Below are 20,276 nucleotides of genomic sequence, written 5' to 3'. Positions count from 1 at the left end.
TCAATGTTTTTTTGTTTTGGTTAATCCCAAGACATTTTGACCTCCAGCGAACCTTCCTTCATAATTCACTTTATTTATAAAGTTATAGCTTCAAAGCATTTCACCAAATAACTTCATGCAAGGAGATGGCACCACACAGAATATATTAAGACATATTTTGACTTGGCTTCTCCTTAAGCAATTTATATGTAGGATATTATATACACATATTTGTATTTTATTTTTTTATCACAATACAACTATAATTCCTGTTAAAAGCTGCAGTTTGATTTGGCAATTGAAGGCAGCAGGCATTTAATTAAAACATGATCACATCTATTACATTAGAAGAAAAATAGTAGACACATGCTACACAGCATGTACAGCACAGAATAAAACTGCACTAGACAAGATAATGAAACAAATGAGCCTGCGTCAGCCTTGTTTAATGATTTACATCACATAGCCAGTCACAGGAAGGCGTTGGTAATGAGGAAAACCTCCACAACGGGGATTGGATTGTAAACTAAAGTGTAACAGCCAGTTGGAAAACTCACACAGAGACTTAAAATGTTTAACCTCATTCTTATTTGCAATAAGCTAAATGAAGCAGATTATAGCCTGACATCTTATCTGGAGTCTCATTGGTCTTGCAGGAGTCATAGCTCCAGTTTGGCCCATTTTTACTCACTGTAATCAGATCAGCACAAGCAAACATATTTTTAAGTGTCACACCGCTGGCTAATACTGAGCTTATGCTTTAACCAGATGGAATTCTATTGGGACAAGGGTACACCCCCCCCCCCCCCCCAAAAAAAAAAAAAACAGAGAGAGGAGCACAACAAAATTGTTGAAGATAGGCCAGTAGAGATAAGAGGTCAAGCTGTTGACATCCTCTTGAGTTGCTGAATTTGAATATGACCACAAGGGGACAGTATTGCGCAGGTCATGTCAGGCAACTGCAGTAAACAAAAGTCACAGCAGACGGTTAGAAATAATTTACACCATGGTTTAAATTTGTTTTACATGGCCAGGTAGAGAAGTAACATATAAGCACTGTTTAATTGTATTATGACTCTTGCCAAAACCGCATTATGAATGTTTTCGCTATGTGAGCTCTCAAGGCATTAGTGGAGATCAGGTTTATATACGGTGTTAACTTTGCCTGCTTTTAGAATTAATTAAATTATTTGTTCCAATCATATATGTAAAAATATCAAGTCCTACTGTCCTACCATACGTTTGCCATTTGAATTGGTCATGGAGCAATGGTTAAGTTAAGCAAATATATTTTTGTTAAAGTCTTAAAATAGAAATGAAAAATTATCTTAATTTGAGAAAATCTAATTATGTCGTTGTTGTTATTATGTTAATAATATTATTACTGCCAGTGATTTTATTCATATAAAGCCTTGTTCTTTTCTGGCATGGCCTGTGTGAACTGGCTGTGAACAGCCAAGGGTTCACTTATCAGACAGAATTGGTACACTGAAATGACTACAAATATAACTTTACTTCTTTTACATCCAACTCAAGATACAATGCTTAACCCCGTAATGCCCAAACCAAATGTTTCGTGTGTGTATGCAATAGGAACACTGACTGGCTTCTGCGAGCAACTATCAATACCAGTCCAGCTGTCACTATAGCTGTCCTGGCCACCTTCTCTTTCTTGCAGAGGGACAGAAGAATCAGGAGTTGGACAAGCGCCAAAAGAGGCCGGCTCGCCATGCAGCTGAAACTTTTACGAAGCCTGCAAGAAGCGACGCGAGACAGCCGTCGAGAAAGAAAAAGAGTATAAAAAAAAAAAAGAGTCACTTTTTCTTTTTTCCCCTCCTGCCTTCGCAGTTATCCCTTGTTACAGGCATACTGTACGCGCCTGCCGTCTTTGGCAGGGAGTAATTGTAGGACAGGAGTAGAGGAGGGGAGGAGCTGGGTGGGTACTTTGGGTTCAGAGAGTTCAGCTGAGGAGAGAAATAAATTCATAAACAACAAAGGAGACGTGACGTCAAGTCGGAGGGGCTGTCCGAGCTCTTGGCTGAATGTGCGCCTCCATGGAACAACTGGATTGGTGCTTCCACATGTGTGTTTTAGTACAGTACAGCTGTGTGTATGTGTGTCATATCTCCAAGAAAAGGCTCAAGTGGAGTTGAAGTAAAGAACCTGGACAGTTGTTTATTTTCCTGTCATCTCCTGGGTGAGTGTTTCAAGGACTGCATGTGTCGTGTAGTACAGTATGTGTCGTCCTCGGGTGTTTGTGTAAAGTTAGGGAACAAAGAATGCTTTCCTGTTTTCGGCATTTTTTGAAATGATGTCAGCACCATCGTGAGCTCAGATTGGTCGGCCCTGTGTCATTTGTGGCCAATGATCGGCCCACAGGCCGGCTCAGAGGAGGTTGTTGGTATGTTTTCATCAATGATTGAGGTCACCCAGCCACTGGCAGAGACTCAAAATGTCTTTGAAACATTGACTTATTTAATAAATGAATACGTTGTCTGAGGGAATATGAATGTTTATCATATTGCGCCCGGCAAACGGGTTTGCAAATGCCCATCTGTTTACGGTTTCTCACCATAAAGCAGTAAAGGCATCTCCAGCATTTAGCAAACACGGCGAGGGTGAACAATATGGCAAGCTCGTTTCTGTCGCCATCTGTCCGCCCGGAAAGAACAAGGCGAGTGGTTTCGTCTCTGACGATGAACACGCGAGCGGCCCAGCTGCCGCATTTGCCACTGTTTTGTGTCACTGCATCTGCTCACGACAATTCATGACTTCTTACTGTAACTCTCTTTCTTTCCAAGCTTCCCCTCTGCGACTCCTCCTCTGTGTTCGCCCTCTCTCGCGACAGCACGTCCCTCCCTTCCTCTTTCTGTGTCTGTACAGCCCGCCCTCCCTTCGCTCTCTTTCCCTCTTGGCAGCGGTGCCAAAGTGGGCAGGCAGACGGAGGCAAATACAGCACAGGCCAGAGCAGAGGGCGATCCAAAGGCTGGCAAATTGATCACGTGGATGTTTATAACTTGCGCCTGTTGTGTTGTTTTCTCCGTTAGGTTTCCTCGCATCGTGAAATTGTCTCGAGTACGCCGGCGCTCATTTCGGATGTGTGTTTGTAGGGCTGTGTGTCACCCTGTGCATGAACGGACGCACTCACGTCAGTAGGAGGGGATTGTGGGAAAAAAAAGGGGTGTTGCTCTCAGAGGGTGTGCTCTCGTCCTCTCTTTTCCCTTCTTCCCGCCATCATGGCCCTCTTCTCCTCCAGTCCTCCGGCCCAGGCCGCCGCTCACATTCAGGCTTCAGGTATTTTTCCATTTTCCCCTCAAACACCTCTCGTTGTCGATTTCATTGCCCTATAATATTGCTCTCCTACTTTCTCCTTCCTTGGTCATGATCTTGGGCTTGTAAACGTGTCGGCCGTCGTCAGCTGCCACGCCGCACGGCACCATTTTGGCTCGATGGGCAAAGCAGGAGAAACTTTTGTCAAGCTCAGAGGGACTCCAGGACTCCCTGCAGTCTCTCGCATCCCTTCAAACTCTCTTGGCTCTCCTCTCTCATGCTCGTCTTCCCCTCCCTCTCTGCTCTCGTGCTAAGCAGTCAGCAATCTTTCCGTGGTCTTTCATAACGAACAGGTGTCACGGCGTCTAATGAAAGTACAGGTCCTTTTCGCTAACTTTTTAAAGCGGTGACCCAACGTCGAGATTCCCGTCGCCTTTAAAGGTGAAGTTGAACTCTCAAAGGATCACGGACGCAGGGCGAAGGAGTGCTTGGTGGCTCTCTTATCAGTGTGAGACGTTGTGATAAGTTAACACAGTGTTTCTTATTCCTCTCATGCAATGTTTGCACTTTTGTCTTTGAGGAAAACACTTTTTTTTCTTTTTTTTTTTTATCAAACGAACACGTTTCTGCTTTATGCAATCGAGAAGCGTGACTGTCTTTCGAAAGTGGCAACTGGAATGTTTGTCTTAGACAACACAGGCGTGTTTCAAAGGCTAAAAGTGACCATTTGGGACGATTTCTTACTACCTTTAGGAAAAAAATTGAACAGTAATCTATAGACTGTACTGCATTTCTTAGCCTTTTGTTAATATCGCAATAGCAATTGCTTCTAAGATGGCGCTTTGATGCCACGTGTTAAAGAACAGCAGACACGAGCAGGCGCCATGTTTCCTCGGCCAGTTTGTGCCGATTGCGCCACGTCAGCACAACATGTTCAGTCGTTCGTTTGGGCACCAGGATGCATTTGAATTCTTTATCAGGCTCTCATTTGTCTAGCCCCGTCACGCGATTGACGAGAGAAATGAGAAATAAGAGAGACAACACCCGTGTTGAGATAGGAAGAGCGATGGGAGTGGCAGAGCTCCCTCCCCACCCCCTCCGCGTATCCTCAGATGAACTTTGTGTGTTTCGTCATGATGTTTCTCCTTGAGGCAATCGGGCTGACTTCCCGCTTGCAGCTTACTGGCTGAAATCTTGGCAGACCTGTCGCTGTTTGCAGCGAGGCGACAGGAAGTTTCTGGTGCCACACAGGAAGCCACAGCTGTTTCATCCGAATCATGTCAGATCTTTGTATGAAAGTGCGTAATCTGTAAAGCGTGTGCACAAACCCTACATTGGGTGGCTTCCTTGTGATGACGTGATTGTGATCAGAGAAATATCAAGCCATGGTAATTAGCCATGAGCAAATATCTTTGATACATCATTATTACATAATGGGCTGGATCATTTCTCTCTTTGACTAAGGAAGTAGCCATAGCGCAGATGTCACCATGTTGACTTTTTCCAACAGCAAACACGTGAGATTGAATGAACAGCGCCTCTGCTGGTTGAAGCGAAGTAGTGTGATCCATTTGGCCTCAATTCCTTTCAGATAGTACCTCGTAACGATGAATGGATTAAACTCATCCCAAATGTTAAGTACACAGCTGATTAGAAAATCAGCAAAGCGCAACAGAGGAGAAACATTGCAAATTAATTCATCACATTTTAGGGATGAAAGGACTAAAGATTATTTGTGGCTTAATGCAATATGATGAGTTGAGCCAACTAACCGACTGGTTTTCAGCACCGGCATAAAAAGAACTAAATATAAAAAAATGCAACTCATCATTATTCTGAGTGTAGTGTATGTTTTTCTCTTCAATGAGTTGGCATGTCTCATCTTGTGTTCCGTAGATAATGCGTATTAAAGAAATGAACCATTTCTGTTTTTCACTAGGTGGATTTCCGTCCAACTATTTTTTATCCAAATTTTTCAATAATTGCGAAAATAAACCTGAATGGGAATTCGAAAAAAAGGCCTAAAAATCACAAAACAGCTTTTACACTTTAGCGTATCGATAAAAGGAAAATGTGAATGTTGGCTATGGAAACAGGTTTTGTGAATAGTCTACTGTAAACCATGACAGGATCGGATACCACGTTGCACGTTATGACCGCATTTTACGTCACACGTACATATTATAGTATATATGTATATATACGATAAAGTAAGGTATGTTGGGGGGGGGGGGGATTAAGATATTTCTGGAATTAATAAAAGAAGGGAACATCAATCTTTTGTCGACAGTCAGCCGAGTGTCTTGTGGTAGAGAGACACTCTCATATGAGATCCTCTTATGGCACAGTCTCCTCTCAATATTTGCAAAATAATGACATGGAAAAAGGCACATGTATGTTCGTTTTGCGCATTTTCACTGAATTGGCTTTAAAATTGGGAAACGTTTGGATAGAAACTCCATTACTGTTTGTATTTCACATGTTCGCTGTTATTGGATTTGAGGATTTGCATATTTTGACCATACTACCAGTCGACAAGTGTTGTTGAAAAGCAACAGGTGTCATATTGTTATCTTATGCGTGCAGTGATATTAATAAAGTTTTCACAGTTGTTGTCCGCACATTTTTGGACACAAGATTTTGGTGACGAAGAAGGAACTTAATGGCGCTGTGACACAGTCCTGCTGGTATGAATTACAGTCCAGTCCAGTGTTCTGTAAATTGGCCGATTTGAAAACAAGATGACTGAAATATGTGATTGACAGTAGTCGACTTCAAGCGTTAAACGTCAATGCCGTTGACTTGTTGGATCGAGCTCAATCAAGCTTATTCTAAACAAGCTTTTTCGGAATACAAACTTATCTATGTTTGAAAAGATTGTGGGATAGTGTGATAAGGACACAATGGAGCCTTTACCCCCGGCATTATCTGAGTCACTCCCATTTGCCCACCGTTTTAAATCTGTCAGCCTGCAAAGCATCATGTGTAGTTTAAAGCAATGAACATGTAGTAAGGTAGGATCAGCTTAACGGTTCAGGTCACACACAGCTGTGTCACTGTGGTTGACAACATGGATTTGTGCGCTCATGGTTTCTTTTGTGTTTGAGACTAATGAGGCGCTATAGAACATTAAGTGCATTGAGGGAGATCGGTGCCAGTTCTATAGTAAACGTAAAGGATGGAGAAAAAGTGACTCTTGATCCGCTCCATGACAAGAAAATCCACATGAATGTTTTTTTTGCTCATCTTAACTGTGGGAATTCTTCATTCAACCAATTATGTGGCATAATCCTCTGCCAAAATCCCCCCGCCGAGCTGCCTCCTTCCTCCCTCATTGAAATTCTGCCAGGCATACAGACACTGCCCATTCTTGGCATCAAACGTGGCGAGAAACTGCGAGACCAAACGAGTGACAGAGACACATTCTTTTGCAGTCGTCTGGTGACCACTTTGTATTTGTGCCAAGCATTCTTCACGACAAGGAAGACTGACGGGCATTTCCTTGACTGCACCCTTTGATCAGCTGCTGACTGTTTTTTGGGCGTTTGCTGATTTACTGTACAAATGGATGGATGACACACCCAGAACCGAAATCATTTATTTATATTAGTTTAATCCATTGACTTTATTGTTATTGTTGCTTTCGTTGTTGGCATGATTTAGACTCTGTATTGTTACTGTATTGGTTCTTCAGTGATCTAAAATGGTGAATTTGCTGGCCATTGGCCGAGCTTTAGAACTTCCACAACAGTTATGGAAAACTCATTTAAGCCATTGGATGGAGATTTCGTGTTTGGTAAATGAGGACCAGGCACCAGATTGTGGGTTTCATGGCTTCCTGAGACTTTACCAGATTCAATGACGTCACAAAACCTCTGTGCTAGTCCACCCCAAAGGTGGTTGATCGAGTTGAGGTCAGCCTTCTCTTAACAGGCTCATTAAAACATGTATTTACAAACCTTAATGTTTTGCTGCAACAGAAAGAGGCCTTCCACAAACTATTACTTCACAGTTGGAAGCATAGAATTGTAAATCCTTTAAAAAAAAATCATTTAAAGATCACACATATAATTATCAATTGAATCTTCTCAAAGGATGCTGATTGGCTTCTTTTCTTTTTTTTTTAACTGTCCACAAACTCATCTTGAAGCTTGCCAGGGTGGATTTACGAGAATATGCACTCATTCCCATGCTACTGAAAATGCATGGCCACCAAATGCTACACCCAGAAGACATCACATGACTAGATTGATGGACTTTAGCTTTAAAAATAGTTTGGAGTTGGGTCAAAATCACTAAGAAGTGCCTTTGGGTGTCCTTATATGAATAGCACAGTTATTTTATGCAATCTTTTTACCAATTGGATGTGATTTCATTTTGACATGGTTGCTGAAAAATAATCATTTTGATCGTGTATGTTCTATTTTCATAATCATATTGAATATGTCCCTGAAATTGATGTCTACCCTGTCATTATGGGGTAACATCCCCTTTGAAAAAAACTACCATGTTTCTGGGATATTAGGACCGGCACTTTTTCTCTCTTCAGTGTAGACTGAAACAGTGGCCAGTTGCAGAATAAATAATTACGCTTATGTTTCGTAATTTGATGTGTTTAATCGGATGTTGTCAAGCTAACATTTCCACCCTGTCATAATGAAACAACTGATATTTAAAAAAAAAACATTAAGAAATTAAAATTGTATTTGTTAAACTATATATAGCTTGCTACCTGAATCATGTTGCTAAGTGTGCTTATAAAATGCTAACATTAGCCAAAAACATTCAATTTGTCACTGACGTCCACCCTGTCGGCAAGCTCATATACAGTAGTATTTTGTTGTTTGCAGGTACATTGTCTGCTTGTAGTTAATTAAAAAAAAGAAGTGTGGGGGGTGGGGGGGGGCAACAGCACATCATCTACTTAATACATCACACATCTTAATGTTAAGGGAGTATAAAAGGCATCTTTAGTGCCATTGACTGGTTGTTTCTGGGCTGTAATTCCCAGAAGCAGAGTATTCAGCCATTTGACCCACATTTGCTTCTAACTACACTGTCACTCTGCCATTTCAACATTAGACTGTCCACTCCAGTCAGGGGCTGTTTTCTTTCTGGCCAAACATAGCTTGTAGATGTGCCATTGGCACTGTTGCAGGCATGGGCATCATGCCAACACATCACCCCCACCTCTGCCTTAGCCCCGTCTGCTCCTCAAATCAGACTAAAAGAGTCTATGGACGTGAATGACGGGCTGGTCTGGACCTGCGTCAGGCTGTATGCTAATTTATGTGAGTTGCGACATTTCTCTAATTGAAATATTCGGCGTTTTGTTTTTTCCTGCCACGTTACCTGCCCGACCTTGATCTGTGATTGTGTCGTCTGAATGAGTTGGCTTTGTGTCGCCGTTTGGCACAAGTTCGAATCTGCATCACTCGTTAAAGAACAGCATCGGGCGACAGCAGAATGGAAACAATGTTTTATTGCAGACTTAAAATGGCCGGTGCGCGAGCCGCCATTTTGTATTTCCTTGTTTTGTTTCGGAGGGCAGAATCTCAGCCCTGCACCCGAGCCGAGGCAGCTGGCGGCAGCCATGTTTGCAAGTGAGCCGGTGTGTGTGTGTGTGTGTGTCTACCTTTAACTGAGAAGCAGCACAGGACAGCCCGCTAGAATGAACTCCGTTTTTGGCAAAAACGGAAATGAGCTCCTGGCAAAGAGGCATTTTTTTTCTTTCTCTTTCGATTACATGCTAGAGTCTCAGGAAGCCAGTGAGTGTGCACGTTGTTTGTCTTTGGCACATTTCTCCTGCTTGTGTGCGTATTTGTTTGATATCTTTAAAGCAATACTTAAATCAATATTATGTTGATATTTCTCTGTTGAAATTTCTCGGCATGAATAAGTCACATTTTGTCCCCCATATAAACTTGTGTGCTATTACTATTATTGACAAATCACATAAATCAGAAGGAATGCATAATTGAATTTATTGTTCTGCCCTGAATGCATTTGAGCAAAATCACAAAGCTAACCCCCTCCCTCTTTGTTTCTCTTGTAGAAACACGAGTGTGACCTTGATGACTCCAGTATGCGAGGCAACACGAATGCTGCCCTTGGGCCTGAGGTAGTAGATTGAATAGTTGTGAGGGTTGTGGAGCCTCTTTTCGAGATAACTATACAATCTACTGTCTTACCCAAGGGGACAGCTTACTCAGCAAATCATGGCCCAGGTGACAACGGCACTGTCCAATCAGAGCACACGCAGGCAGGCAGCACACATGGGCTGCTGTGGTCATTTCTGTTTGTGCTCCCCAAGTGGTGTATTAGGTTACTTGGCAGGTGGATGTTTATTTGAATTGGGCTTTGTCAGGGTGAGGTAGTAGGTTGTATAGTTTGGTGGGTGGGTCTATGCCCTGCTCAGGTGATAACTATACAGTCTATTGCCTTCCTTGAGAAGTTCACAGACAACCGGCTGACTGAATATGGCACTGTTGGGTCACACATTTCACATTAGAAAAATCTTGAGGCACACCACCGAAGAACAAAATGTATATTCTGTTATGATGATAATAATTATTTATAATAAATTCAATTGACTGAAGTTGCAAATGTACTTAATGTGAAATCTGGGCCTGTTTACTTGAACACAAAACTATTTTGTTGTATGAATGACAACAGGTGGAACACAGGTTAATTTTGCCTTTTGCCTTTTGCCCTCGAGTAGAAAAGCACTCATGGTTCTACATGTTATTATACATTGCTGGCATTGACAGATGAAAACAGACACATTAGTTGTCGTAAAGAAACAATAATTTTAGGACCAATTTAGTGAAATCAAGGCACACCGGGTGATCTTTCACTGCACTGTGGATGAGGTACCACTGGATTACATACAGTATTGAAATATGCATTGTTCATTGTTCACGTCATTGTGTCATGCACATTGGTACCTTGGAGTTTGAACATAATTCGTTCAAAATCCGAATTGTTCAACCACCGAAAAAAAATTCCCATAAGAAATTATGTAAATGCAATTAATCCGCTCCCAAGCTCCAAAAACAGAAAATTCCCATTTTAATTTATATTTATGTTTTTTTTTTACATTTATACCATGTACAGTATTTAAACAATAAAAAATACCTTACCTTTTTTGTTGCGGTGTGATGGCATCAGTGGATGATAAACGCTATGTTAATGCTAGCTTTAGTTCAGTGCTGAATTTGTGTATTTTACATTGGGCATATTGTTAGACTACTAAGTGGTCCTTGCGACGCACGCACATACACATACTCACCCACAAAAAAAAATAAAAATAATAATATATATATATATATATATATATAAAAAAATATATATATATATATAAAAAAAAAAAAAAAAGAGCAATGATGATGACATTTCCGAATGAACAATACTGAGCTCTTTATAAAAAAAAGAAGAAAAAAAAAAGTGGTCCTTGCGAGCGTTGTTTAACGTCAGGCACGTTGTTCAACAGCTAAGGGGGGGTTCCTCGTGCCAGTATTTACAGAAGTAGTCGCCGTAGTTACAACGGCGCGATAATCTCCTTCCTAATTCCACTGTGGTTCGTAGCACCGTATGTTTTTCTTTGCTGCCACTGGCACTGTTGTCTTTCTTCGGGCCCTTGGCGAAGAAAATTGTCGTGGAACAATCAAAATGCACTCGCGAGTATGGAACACCTCCGGGAGTATTCACGAGCTGACTGGAAATGAGCAATGCATCGTCTCAACTACCGCAACGTGAGCATTCGGTATTGCTCAGCTTCGCTCGGCTACCCGTTTTCAAGGTATGCTCGGTTTAGCTTGCTTTGCTTGGGTGTTCAAACTCCGAGGCATTTTTTACTCCTATTTTTTGGGTTGAAGTCCGAATTGTACGAGTTCCGAGACGTTCAAACTCCGAGGTGCAACTGTATTAACTTCCAGTTTTGTAAATGACAATAAAGTTGTTTCAAATAAGTCAACCTACCTTGCTTCAGTGTGAGAGTGGATTAGTGTTGATTTTATCCGCCATTTTTAAATTTAGTCTCATTTTTAGTCTAGTTTCAATCACGCTTGTTAGTTTTTATCATAGTTAGTCAACCTCGTCTTGTTTTTATTTAGTCCATTTTTATTCGACTATAAATCTAGCATTTTAGTCTTTATTTTAGTACAAGGAAACATCATTTTATTCGCCTAGTTTTAGTCAACAAAAACTGTCGATGTTTTAGTCTAGTTCTAGTCAGGACAATCATTTTACCACTGTATATTTTTTTCTGTCAGCAGATAATGTTGAACATTTTGGATCTAAACTATTTCACATAAAACGTTCTCATCATTTTGATAAAAACTTCACACACAATTACAGTATATCAACAAGTGGCTACTATGGCGCCAAGCTACAAGATTAGTCAGCATTAGTTAGCGGTCGGATTAACATTATTGTTGGAATGTTATAGCTGTTGGATTAATGTTACGTCCCATGTGTTTGTGCATGTTGCACTAGCTACTAGCTGCAGATTTGAAAGGGGGTGTGTCACTGCGGGTCACATGACATGACAGATTAGCAGAGACAAGATTTTCTCAGTCTCATTTTTTTTCATCAACTAAAATGTTCATAGATTTTACTCCAGTTATTTTTTATTTTTATTATGTGAAGTACATTCTGATTTAGTCCCAGGTATTGTTTATTAATGAGGGTTTTAGTCTATTCTAGTCTAGTTTTAATCCGGTGAAAAATGTGTGTTGACGAAATTATTTTTGTTTAGTTTTCATTGACGAAATTAACACTAGTGTGGATACAGTATATGCTTCATTAAATTGGTTTGCCCTTTGCCATGATACTTCCAGCAGACTAATTTAAGTAAACATATTGTATTATACTGTACTTCATAAACGCCAACCTACAAAGTGTACCAAGTTAATGAATCTCATTTATACAAACATACTAATATCTTTTTTTTAAATAGGCTGCAAAAATAATGTATGCAACATTTCATGTGATGTTTCAGATTAGATAAGCACAAAAATACAAAACATCTATTTTTCTATTCTAATGATTGCATGACTGTTGAAACCAATGTAGGCTACGTAACACTCACTGTAATGATGAATACTGAATCGGTGTAAGAAGATCCTAAAATGTAGCTGACATGTGGGCTTTCTAGATAAAAAAAAACACTAACATTTATATTTACCTGATCTTGATGAAACGTTTCAACTCACTGGAGAAGGACAGGAAAGGAAGTATTACCTTCTGACAGCTGTTTCCCACTACTTCCTCAGCCCTTTGTTTTTGAAAAAAAGTACAAGGTACAAGAAACGTAACGTTAGTTAAACAACCAACAACAATCGGAGTAATTCCAAAGTGAAATACTAGTAAAGCCTTCCGCATTTGGTGGCCTGTTTCATCAGGGCAAATCATAATGTTAGACACAATGTTAGCAAATTCAATTAGCAAAACGATGTTACAGTTCAATAATTCACATTCATTGTTCAGTTTTATTTGAGAAAGCTAACCTCATGAGTTCTTGCTTTGAGGGTAACACTGCTCATAAACGAGGCCACTTCATGTTCGCCCCACCTTTCTTTTCTTCTTGAATTTATTTTAAAAAAATAATAAGAATTCCCCACGGCGGTGACATCGATGTACGATCCAGTGCTCATAAGTGATGTGGATTATCTGTGGTGGCGTCTGTCCAATGGACACAGCGGTGTTGAGCGCCTTCTGGTGGAGAAAGTTTGAAAGGTCACTCTGTCCTTGCATGTCCTCATGATGTTGACGATTCTGTTAATAAAAAAATAATTAAAAAAGATGTAGAATCATTTGACATGCCGGTACTCGTCGTGTTTAGTGTGGCCCAAGATGAAAAACTTTAATTCGTGTTTACAAGTATGTTGATTTGTTTGTGTTTTTAAATGTAAATGTTAAAAATAAAATAAAATAAATAAACATTGAATAAGTGGAGATATATTACTAATAAGAGTTTTCCACGTGAAAGACATTATTAAAAAAATACTGACGTGCATTCTTTTGTTATTTCTGCATCTGAGAATGTTATATAGCCTATTGATAAAAAAAAAAAGAAAAGAAAAAAATGAATGAACGTCGGACCGAAACCTTGTACCTCCAAAATAGTCACTTTTCAGGAGACCCCAAAAATGGCATGTGTGTTTAACCATTAACATTGCATCCTCAAAGAGAGTAAGCCTTTTTCAACACTTTCGTTTGGTAAATAATTAGTAAAAATAAATAAAAATAAAACAGCCATCTGCGTGGTATGACCAAAAGTATAGATTTTTTTTTTACGTGAATTTTTTTACCAAATTGTGACATATGAGGTTTTGGTCCGACGCCAGCGACATGTACAATATAAATAGCCTGATCCTACTAACAACAACAAAAACGAAAGTGTGACAAAACCCAAACCTTGATAGAGTTCAGTGAGAAAAAACAAGGTGTCCCTCGTGTTCCCAGATGAGTGGCGCCACACGGGGCAGCAGACCAATCCAAAATCTGGCATGTAAAAAGAGGACCAGTGCTAAAGAGCGGGCCAGGCTGAGCAAAGCGGCCTTTGTCCTTTCTATGAGCCTACGGACATAACGGGCGGGGGCGCCACAACACACCACAAAGTTGAGATGAAGTCATGACAGAGTAGGAAAGGAGAAGTGTTGAAAAGACACCAGGGAGAGACTCTATTTTGATCATGAACTGCTAGGAAAATATTGATATTTATTTTAATAATTAACATGAAAGTTCAATGATACAAACCGTTTGAATACAATTGTATTTGTTTCATCTGTGGCCAAAATTGGCCTTTTTTTTTTTTTTTTTTTTAAAGAGGAAGTCAAGCCAAATATATTGTGCCCCCACTAGACACGGTTAGGGTTGCACAAACACAAACATATATAAGCAATTCCAAAAATATTTCATATCATGATCAAGAGATGATAGGCACAAATAAAAGCTTTTCGGACAAACACATCTGTATTACAGAACCACAACAAAAGGAAATCCAATGTTTATCAGGAGCTTAAAAGGTTCTACTTATAAAGTAGATATCTTGCGACAACCTATCAGATTTACATTATGTTTCATTGTGTCACACTTTTCTCAGCCTCTCAAATACTCAGTATTCATATCTTCTTCTTGTAGATTTTGCATCCTACGCCGTTTTCGCGTCTCCTTGGAGGCCTCTCAGCGTCTTCTCATCAAACCGATACGTGAGTTTCCGCTTGACTTTTTGGATCTCGCCCGTGCGGGCGTAATTCCTCAATGCCCGCGCCATTTTCTGGTATGTCATTGTCTTGCGGTTGCCTTTTCGCCGGCCCCATATCTCTGCCAGGCGCTCTTTGTTTTGTGAGGAGAACTGAAATGTGCCCGAAGAGGACTGGACCCACCAGATGCAGCTTCGCATTGACGGCGTTTGCAGCATCTCAAACAGGAACTGGAACAACCGCTCCTTCCTCTTTCCTGTCAAAGAGGAAGGGGACGTCATTAAATCATGAGGGGGCGATGAGGATGAATTAAGGAAGGATTGGTACGAAAAATGGACGAGGCATAGAGAGAAGCGCTTGTACCTGAGAGAGGAGCAAGAAGTAAGGGGTCTTTGTTGGGTCTGCCTCCGCTATCAGAGGTTGGCGAAGGGGTATCGTGGTATTCGTGGTACTGGGAGCAACTGGACTGCGAGTCTGAGTCGATGCATACAATCGCCTTATCTGAATATGCAACGTGATCCTAGAGCAGACGTGCACAATCACAAGTTAATTGTGTGTTGTTCTCACCAGCAGATCATTGGCAGAATTAACAGCATGCACTACTAGAGGCTAAAATGACCTCCACCAAGGAGAATTCTAATACACCAAGGATGCCCATTAAATATATATATATATATATATATATAAGGGGTGTTAGAAAAAATCTATTTGGCAATAGATCGTGATATTACAGCGCGCAATTTTCGAATATAGATATGCGGCCGAATCGATTTTTAAACATCAATTTTTATGGGAATATTCAACAAAACGTCTTACTTAGGGTTAGGATTCACACATTAGACATGGAAGAATGTTATATTAGTGGAACATTAAGCCGTAATATTTGATTTCAGTGCTGTTCAAACATGAAACAGACTGCAACCTGTTTGTTAAATGCAGTGGCTCAGTTATAAGCCTGAATTTTCAGATAAATAAATACATTTTCATACAAATATTACAGTGTACATGTACAAGTTTGCTGATTAGTATATTCAAAATGACAAAAAAAAAAAACTCAATAATCCATTTATAGATTCGTATCGGGATTAATCGGTATCGAATCGTGACCTATGAATCGTGATACGAATCGAATCGCCAGGTTCTACGCAATTCACACCCTTAATATATATATATATATATATATATATATATATTGAGCGCAATTATCTACTCATTAACTCCCATCATATAATTCCACCACGGGAGCCTCATGGCATTATGTCAGTCTCAAGATTGAAAGTTCATATATTTTGCAGACAAAAATTAGTGAATACATGAAGACATTTGAGTTGGCCTGTTTGGTACCTGTTAATAATACTTTGTTGCAGACGCGAGCACATTGGCCACAGAGGTAAGTTTGCTTGCAGATCAATTTCCACCTAATCACATTGCCTAGTCTAGTTTATTGTGTCAATCATGACTCTAAGATGTTTGGAATCGAGTTTGGGAAGATGATGTTATCACTGTCATAAAGCCTTTTTTTAATTTATTTTTTTCGGGGGCCGTGAGCACCGCCTTTGATAGGCTGCGATGTGTCCGTAACTTTCTGATTAATGACAACGTATAATATTTCTGAAAAGCAGTGGTTTTATAATAATAATAATAATAATAATAATAATAATAAATACTTAATTAAACTTAATATATTAACTTTGGATAAACTTAATTCAATTTATTTTTTTTAAGTTAGTCAACAATTCTCTTTTTAGAATGTAATTAGTATGACCTAATTAAACATCGTTCCTTTGAGCTCGAGATTGGTCCCCAAAACAATCGAACCTCATTTTAGCATTTGTTGCCAGCATCATTTATTTAGCAGTGAGCAAAATGTTTAAAACTCAGTGGAGGTCCGAGACTTTCACCTTACCCATTGGTTCTGATGTGAACAGGGCCAGGCTGGAGGCGGAGCCTGCTCCTCATATTCCCGAATCGGGGCGCCACAGTGCCACTCGTATGCATGCTGACCTGACCAATTATTCTCTGCGGAGAGGCAAGTAGATGAAGCTACACTGACACCGTTACTGTAAAAAAATCATGTTCATGTGTCGGGCACAGGCTCACCTATCATCCTGGCGCTGTGGTGAGAGTGAACATACTGCACCACATTGGTCAGAGGTGAGACGTGCGTGTGTGCAGGCTGGACCTCCAGAGAATGTTCCTGCAGGTACTCCTCGATGACCTCCAGGTCCACCTCCGGGCAGGACGAGGGCGTCGCTCCGCCCCAGGAGCCCCGACCCCCACCGAGCCTGAGCTCAGTCACATAAGCCATCTGACAATGATAGAGCGGGACGGTGAAATTGTAATTTCGCCTCAGGTGGTCGTTAATATAAGTGAGTAGTTAAATCAAGCGATCTTAACGAAGTGTAGAGCAACTTTAATGGTACATCAACATGCGAGGGTGGGAAGTATCAAAGTACAAATGCTTGGTTACTGTACTGAAGTAAATATTTCAGGTACTGTACCTGTACTTTATTTGCATATATTTCCATCTGACAGCTTTTAAATTATTATTATTTTTTTAATCATACTTTTTTCTCCTTACATTGTCAAAATAGGCTTGCTACTTAGATGATGATGCAAAGTAAATCAAGTAAAAATCTACCACGGTTGGAATCTCCACTGATTAATGTTGTGTGGACTTATAATGCAGCCTGTGAACCAGGGGCCAATACTAATGATGACGCAACAGATTCGAAGAAGCAAGATATTCCCGGTATTCAAACTGGTCTCGTGTCAGTCTAAAAACCATCAGCTTTTGGCATTTAATTTATTTTCTGTTCACCTGAAAAAAAATGCATAAAGATAATATTTTATCAGATTATTATTTTAGTTTATTTTTTTTAAATGGAAACACACTGTTTTGCTAGCATAACCAATGATAGCTTTTTTTTTCTTCTTTTTTTTTAAATTGTTATGAGTTCTATGAAATTTTATGAAAGAATCAATTCAGCGACCCCCCCCCCCCTTTTTCTGTCCCAAGTTATGAAAATGGGTGCTGAGTATAACTAACAGTAAAAAAAAAAAAATACACTTTTGTACTTAAGTATACACTGTAGAATGCATTTCTTTGTTGTTTTGTGTGTGTGTTTTTTTTGTCACCTCTGTCCATATGTAGTAGTGAGCGTGCATCTCATCAACCTGGTCCAAAGTTTTGTTTGCTAGGGGCTATTTGCCAGCCAGCAACCATGTTTATTTTAATTTGACTATCAAATCTATGCAAGTGTTTATTGCTGCACCAAACAGGCAGCATTCGGGTAACTGTGTTTGTAACTGACGCTTTTTGAAATATTATATCCAGTTACTGTACAGTGCATGATATGATCTCTACAGAGAATTATTTTTTAAATTGACATGCAGAAAAATAGGTATTAAAAAAAAAAACTCACCGTCTCCTTTTCAGCCAACAAAATTTACAGTAAGGTTTTTCTGGAAAGAGAAAAGGGGAGCAAAAGTTGCTGCATCAATTTTGTGATGGCTCAACAACAGTGAGATCACATCAAAAGTCATACCTTTTCACGCTGGTAGAAATTTCCTCCACTGATGTTCTCCTCACTTATCAAAAAGTAAACATTCACCTGTATTATGCGCCACCTCTCTTAAAGCCTTAGTAGACACGTCCTCCTTCAGTTCACCCATTCAGATGGATACATGGGAGGGGTTTGACTAATTAAAGCTTATTCATGCTAAGGAGTAATAATTAGGATGTTAGTGCTCACTAAATTTACAACTGAGGTCAAATGAATGCTTGGGTGTTGTATCTTATATTTACAATATTTTACATATAATAAAACCACAATGTTAAGTACCCTCCACAAGATATTAACTAAATTAAAACCTCTCTGTTATGTTAGTAAAGTTATAACATACACCACAGAATGATACACTACTTAAATTCATGAAAAAAATAATAGTGGGTGTTCGGTTCTTAAAGTTGAGCTTTTTGAAAAAAAATGAACAAAAAAACATGACATTAAATTTGCATTTGTTAGATAGATCAGGCCTTCCTGTGTAGAATTTGAGTTCTCTCCTTTTTCTCGAGGGTTTCGCGAGGTTTTTTTCTGGGTACTCCAGCTTCCTCCAAATCGTGCACGTTAGCATCACTGACGACTTGAAATAGTCCACAGGTGAATGTGACGCTTGCATGTCTATATGCACCCTGTGATTAACAAGGGAACAGTCCAGGGTATTCCCCGCTTCTTGCCCCCGAGCTGGCTAGAACAAACTAATGCGCACTTGTGACCCTGAATAGGACAAGCGATAGAAAATGGAAGGATGGATTTTTACAGACCAGTTGACTTGGGGATTTCCCCAATTTGCTTACAATTAAAGATCCCGGACAGAGGAATTGCAGTTTGAGGTCACCCAGTCACAAGCCACCTTTTTTTTTTTTTAACTCATCCAAAGCTTCCCCAGAGCTCATTCTGTAAAAGTGCCTAAATACAAGTTTATAGTTATGCAAGTTATACTGTCACACAAAGCAGGGATACTAAAGGAACCAACCTGGGGCACCGTGACCACTAGGGGGCCCCCCCAAGCAATTTAAACAGTCAACAGAGCCGGAGTGTTGAGGAAGAACAGTCGACATAAAAAAAAGTTTTCTTTTTTTCTTCTTCAAAGTTTTTAGGACTCACTTAGTTAACTCTACATGGTTTTCAAACATTTTGCCACCTTGTTTAAGACACCATTTTTCAGTCACAAGATCGTAAGTAGCCTATTTGCTTGAAATTTTGACCAGATTGCGGCATACAGTATAGGTCTGAACATCTCCTGTTAACATTGTGTGGACAGTGGAGTGATGCCTGTAGTGTATACCCGAACTGTCATGCCCATGATATACAGCATGAAGTGTACTGGGAGAGGTAGCTGGCTGGTATTTACACAATGCTTTTTCCGTTTTGAAGTTATCCGAGTTTAGTGCACAAATTCATCACACTGAATTATTATCACCCCAGATACAACTCTTAAGCAATGAGTACGTACAATGGGCAATGTAGGTCTGTACACCTCAGTCACAAGGTTTAAACGATAGTAATGAAATATGAATCAACTCCGTGATTTTAAATAATCTCCATTTTTGTGACAATCGTAAGAGTATAGCGAATAAGTAAAACTGCAGTATAATCAGTTTGCTTCAATGGTATAGTTCTACTTCATAGTTATAGAAAGTGAATATGTTTATTGTCAATGTTTAAAAAAAAAAAAAGACTGGCAAAACATGTCTGGAAAAACCCTGATTACCACGGTGAACTGAATGACGGTTAGAGCTTCAATAGTACAGAGTGCACCTGGATGCTTAAAAGAAGATAAAGCCAAAGCTTCATTGGACTATTGTTGTCTGAACAAATAAAAAAAAACAGACTTTTTATTTTTGGAAAAATCTACTTCTCACCAGCAAAGTGATGATTGATGAGCTGCTCCTCCCTTCTTCACTTAAAAATTCAGAGTATGGACTGAACCTGGTAATAAATGGCAAAAAACTGAGACACCCCGCAAAAAATGTAACTCTCTAATGTCATTTAAACAACTTTTATATTTACTCTCCAGTCAACTGACGCCATTTGTTTTGGACAGGGACTGGTCTGGCCCATGAATACTGAAAACCCACCGATAATTTATGGCAATTGAAATGCATGGGGGTAGGGGGGGGGGCTTAACTCAAAAAATGTAAAACAAAACAAAAATGCTCATAAATATTCAATAAATCCTGGAATGTCTCATTTCGCAGAGCCAATAAATGACATCATTGATCGATCAGACAAATTGAGACATTTCAGTCGACCA

General features: G+C 39.8%; 1 protein-coding gene and 2 long non-coding RNA genes across 9 annotated transcripts; 1 reads left to right on the top strand and 2 right to left on the bottom strand.

Moving 5' to 3' along the window:
- Window positions 1–815: 815 nt before the first annotated feature.
- LOC147179865 (uncharacterized) lies at window positions 816–13,022 on the bottom strand. The gene is made up of 3 exons (XR_015094238.1): window positions 12,759–13,022; window positions 12,437–12,526; window positions 816–938 (listed from the first exon to the last, which is right to left on the bottom strand). It is a non-coding gene; the product is annotated as an uncharacterized LOC147179865 (long non-coding RNA).
- LOC147179864 (uncharacterized) lies at window positions 2,936–17,599 on the top strand. 7 transcript variants are annotated; one of them, XR_015094237.1, is made up of 4 exons: window positions 2,936–3,273; window positions 9,305–9,370; window positions 14,395–14,462; window positions 14,585–17,599. It is a non-coding gene; the product is annotated as an uncharacterized LOC147179864 (long non-coding RNA). The 7 variants fall into 7 exon arrangements; XR_015094235.1 differs by having other exon boundaries at window positions 9,305–9,476; XR_015094236.1 differs by having other exon boundaries at window positions 9,305–14,462; window positions 16,385–16,485; window positions 16,551–17,599.
- Window positions 14,081–19,109, bottom strand: LOC147179863 (uncharacterized). The gene is made up of 5 exons (XM_086070078.1): window positions 17,882–19,109; window positions 16,557–16,764; window positions 16,363–16,475; window positions 14,820–14,976; window positions 14,081–14,712 (listed from the first exon to the last, which is right to left on the bottom strand). The coding sequence occupies exons 2-5, from the start codon at window positions 16,762–16,764 to the stop codon at window positions 14,405–14,407; spliced, it is 786 nt and encodes a 261-aa protein (XP_085926204.1). The 5' UTR covers window positions 17,882–19,109; the 3' UTR covers window positions 14,081–14,404.
- Between the last annotated feature and the right edge of the window lie 1,167 nt (window positions 19,110–20,276).

Source organism: Leptonotus elevatus, chromosome 2, assembly GCF_054856555.1.
Source record: "Leptonotus elevatus isolate MCC_2025b chromosome 2, RoL_Lele_1.0, whole genome shotgun sequence".
Taxonomy (NCBI): Eukaryota; Metazoa; Chordata; class Actinopteri; order Syngnathiformes; family Syngnathidae; genus Leptonotus; species Leptonotus elevatus.
Note: the sequence above shows the minus strand (reverse complement) of the source record. Positions and strands in the feature narration are given on the sequence as shown.

Bases quoted from the DNA above. Each gene is read 5' to 3' on its own strand.
- LOC147179863 (XM_086070078.1), bottom strand. From the start codon at position 16,764: ATGGCTTATGTGACTGAGCTCAGGCTCGGTGGGGGTCGGGGCTCCTGG. The intron at 14,977-16,362 runs GTAAGGTGAAAG...CGTCTGCTCTAG, and splicing joins GTTCACATCAGAACCAATGG to GATCACGTTGCATATTCAGA. The intron at 14,713-14,819 runs GTACAAGCGCTT...CCTCTTTGACAG, and splicing joins ACTTCTTGCTCCTCTCTCAG to GAAAGAGGAAGGAGCGGTTG.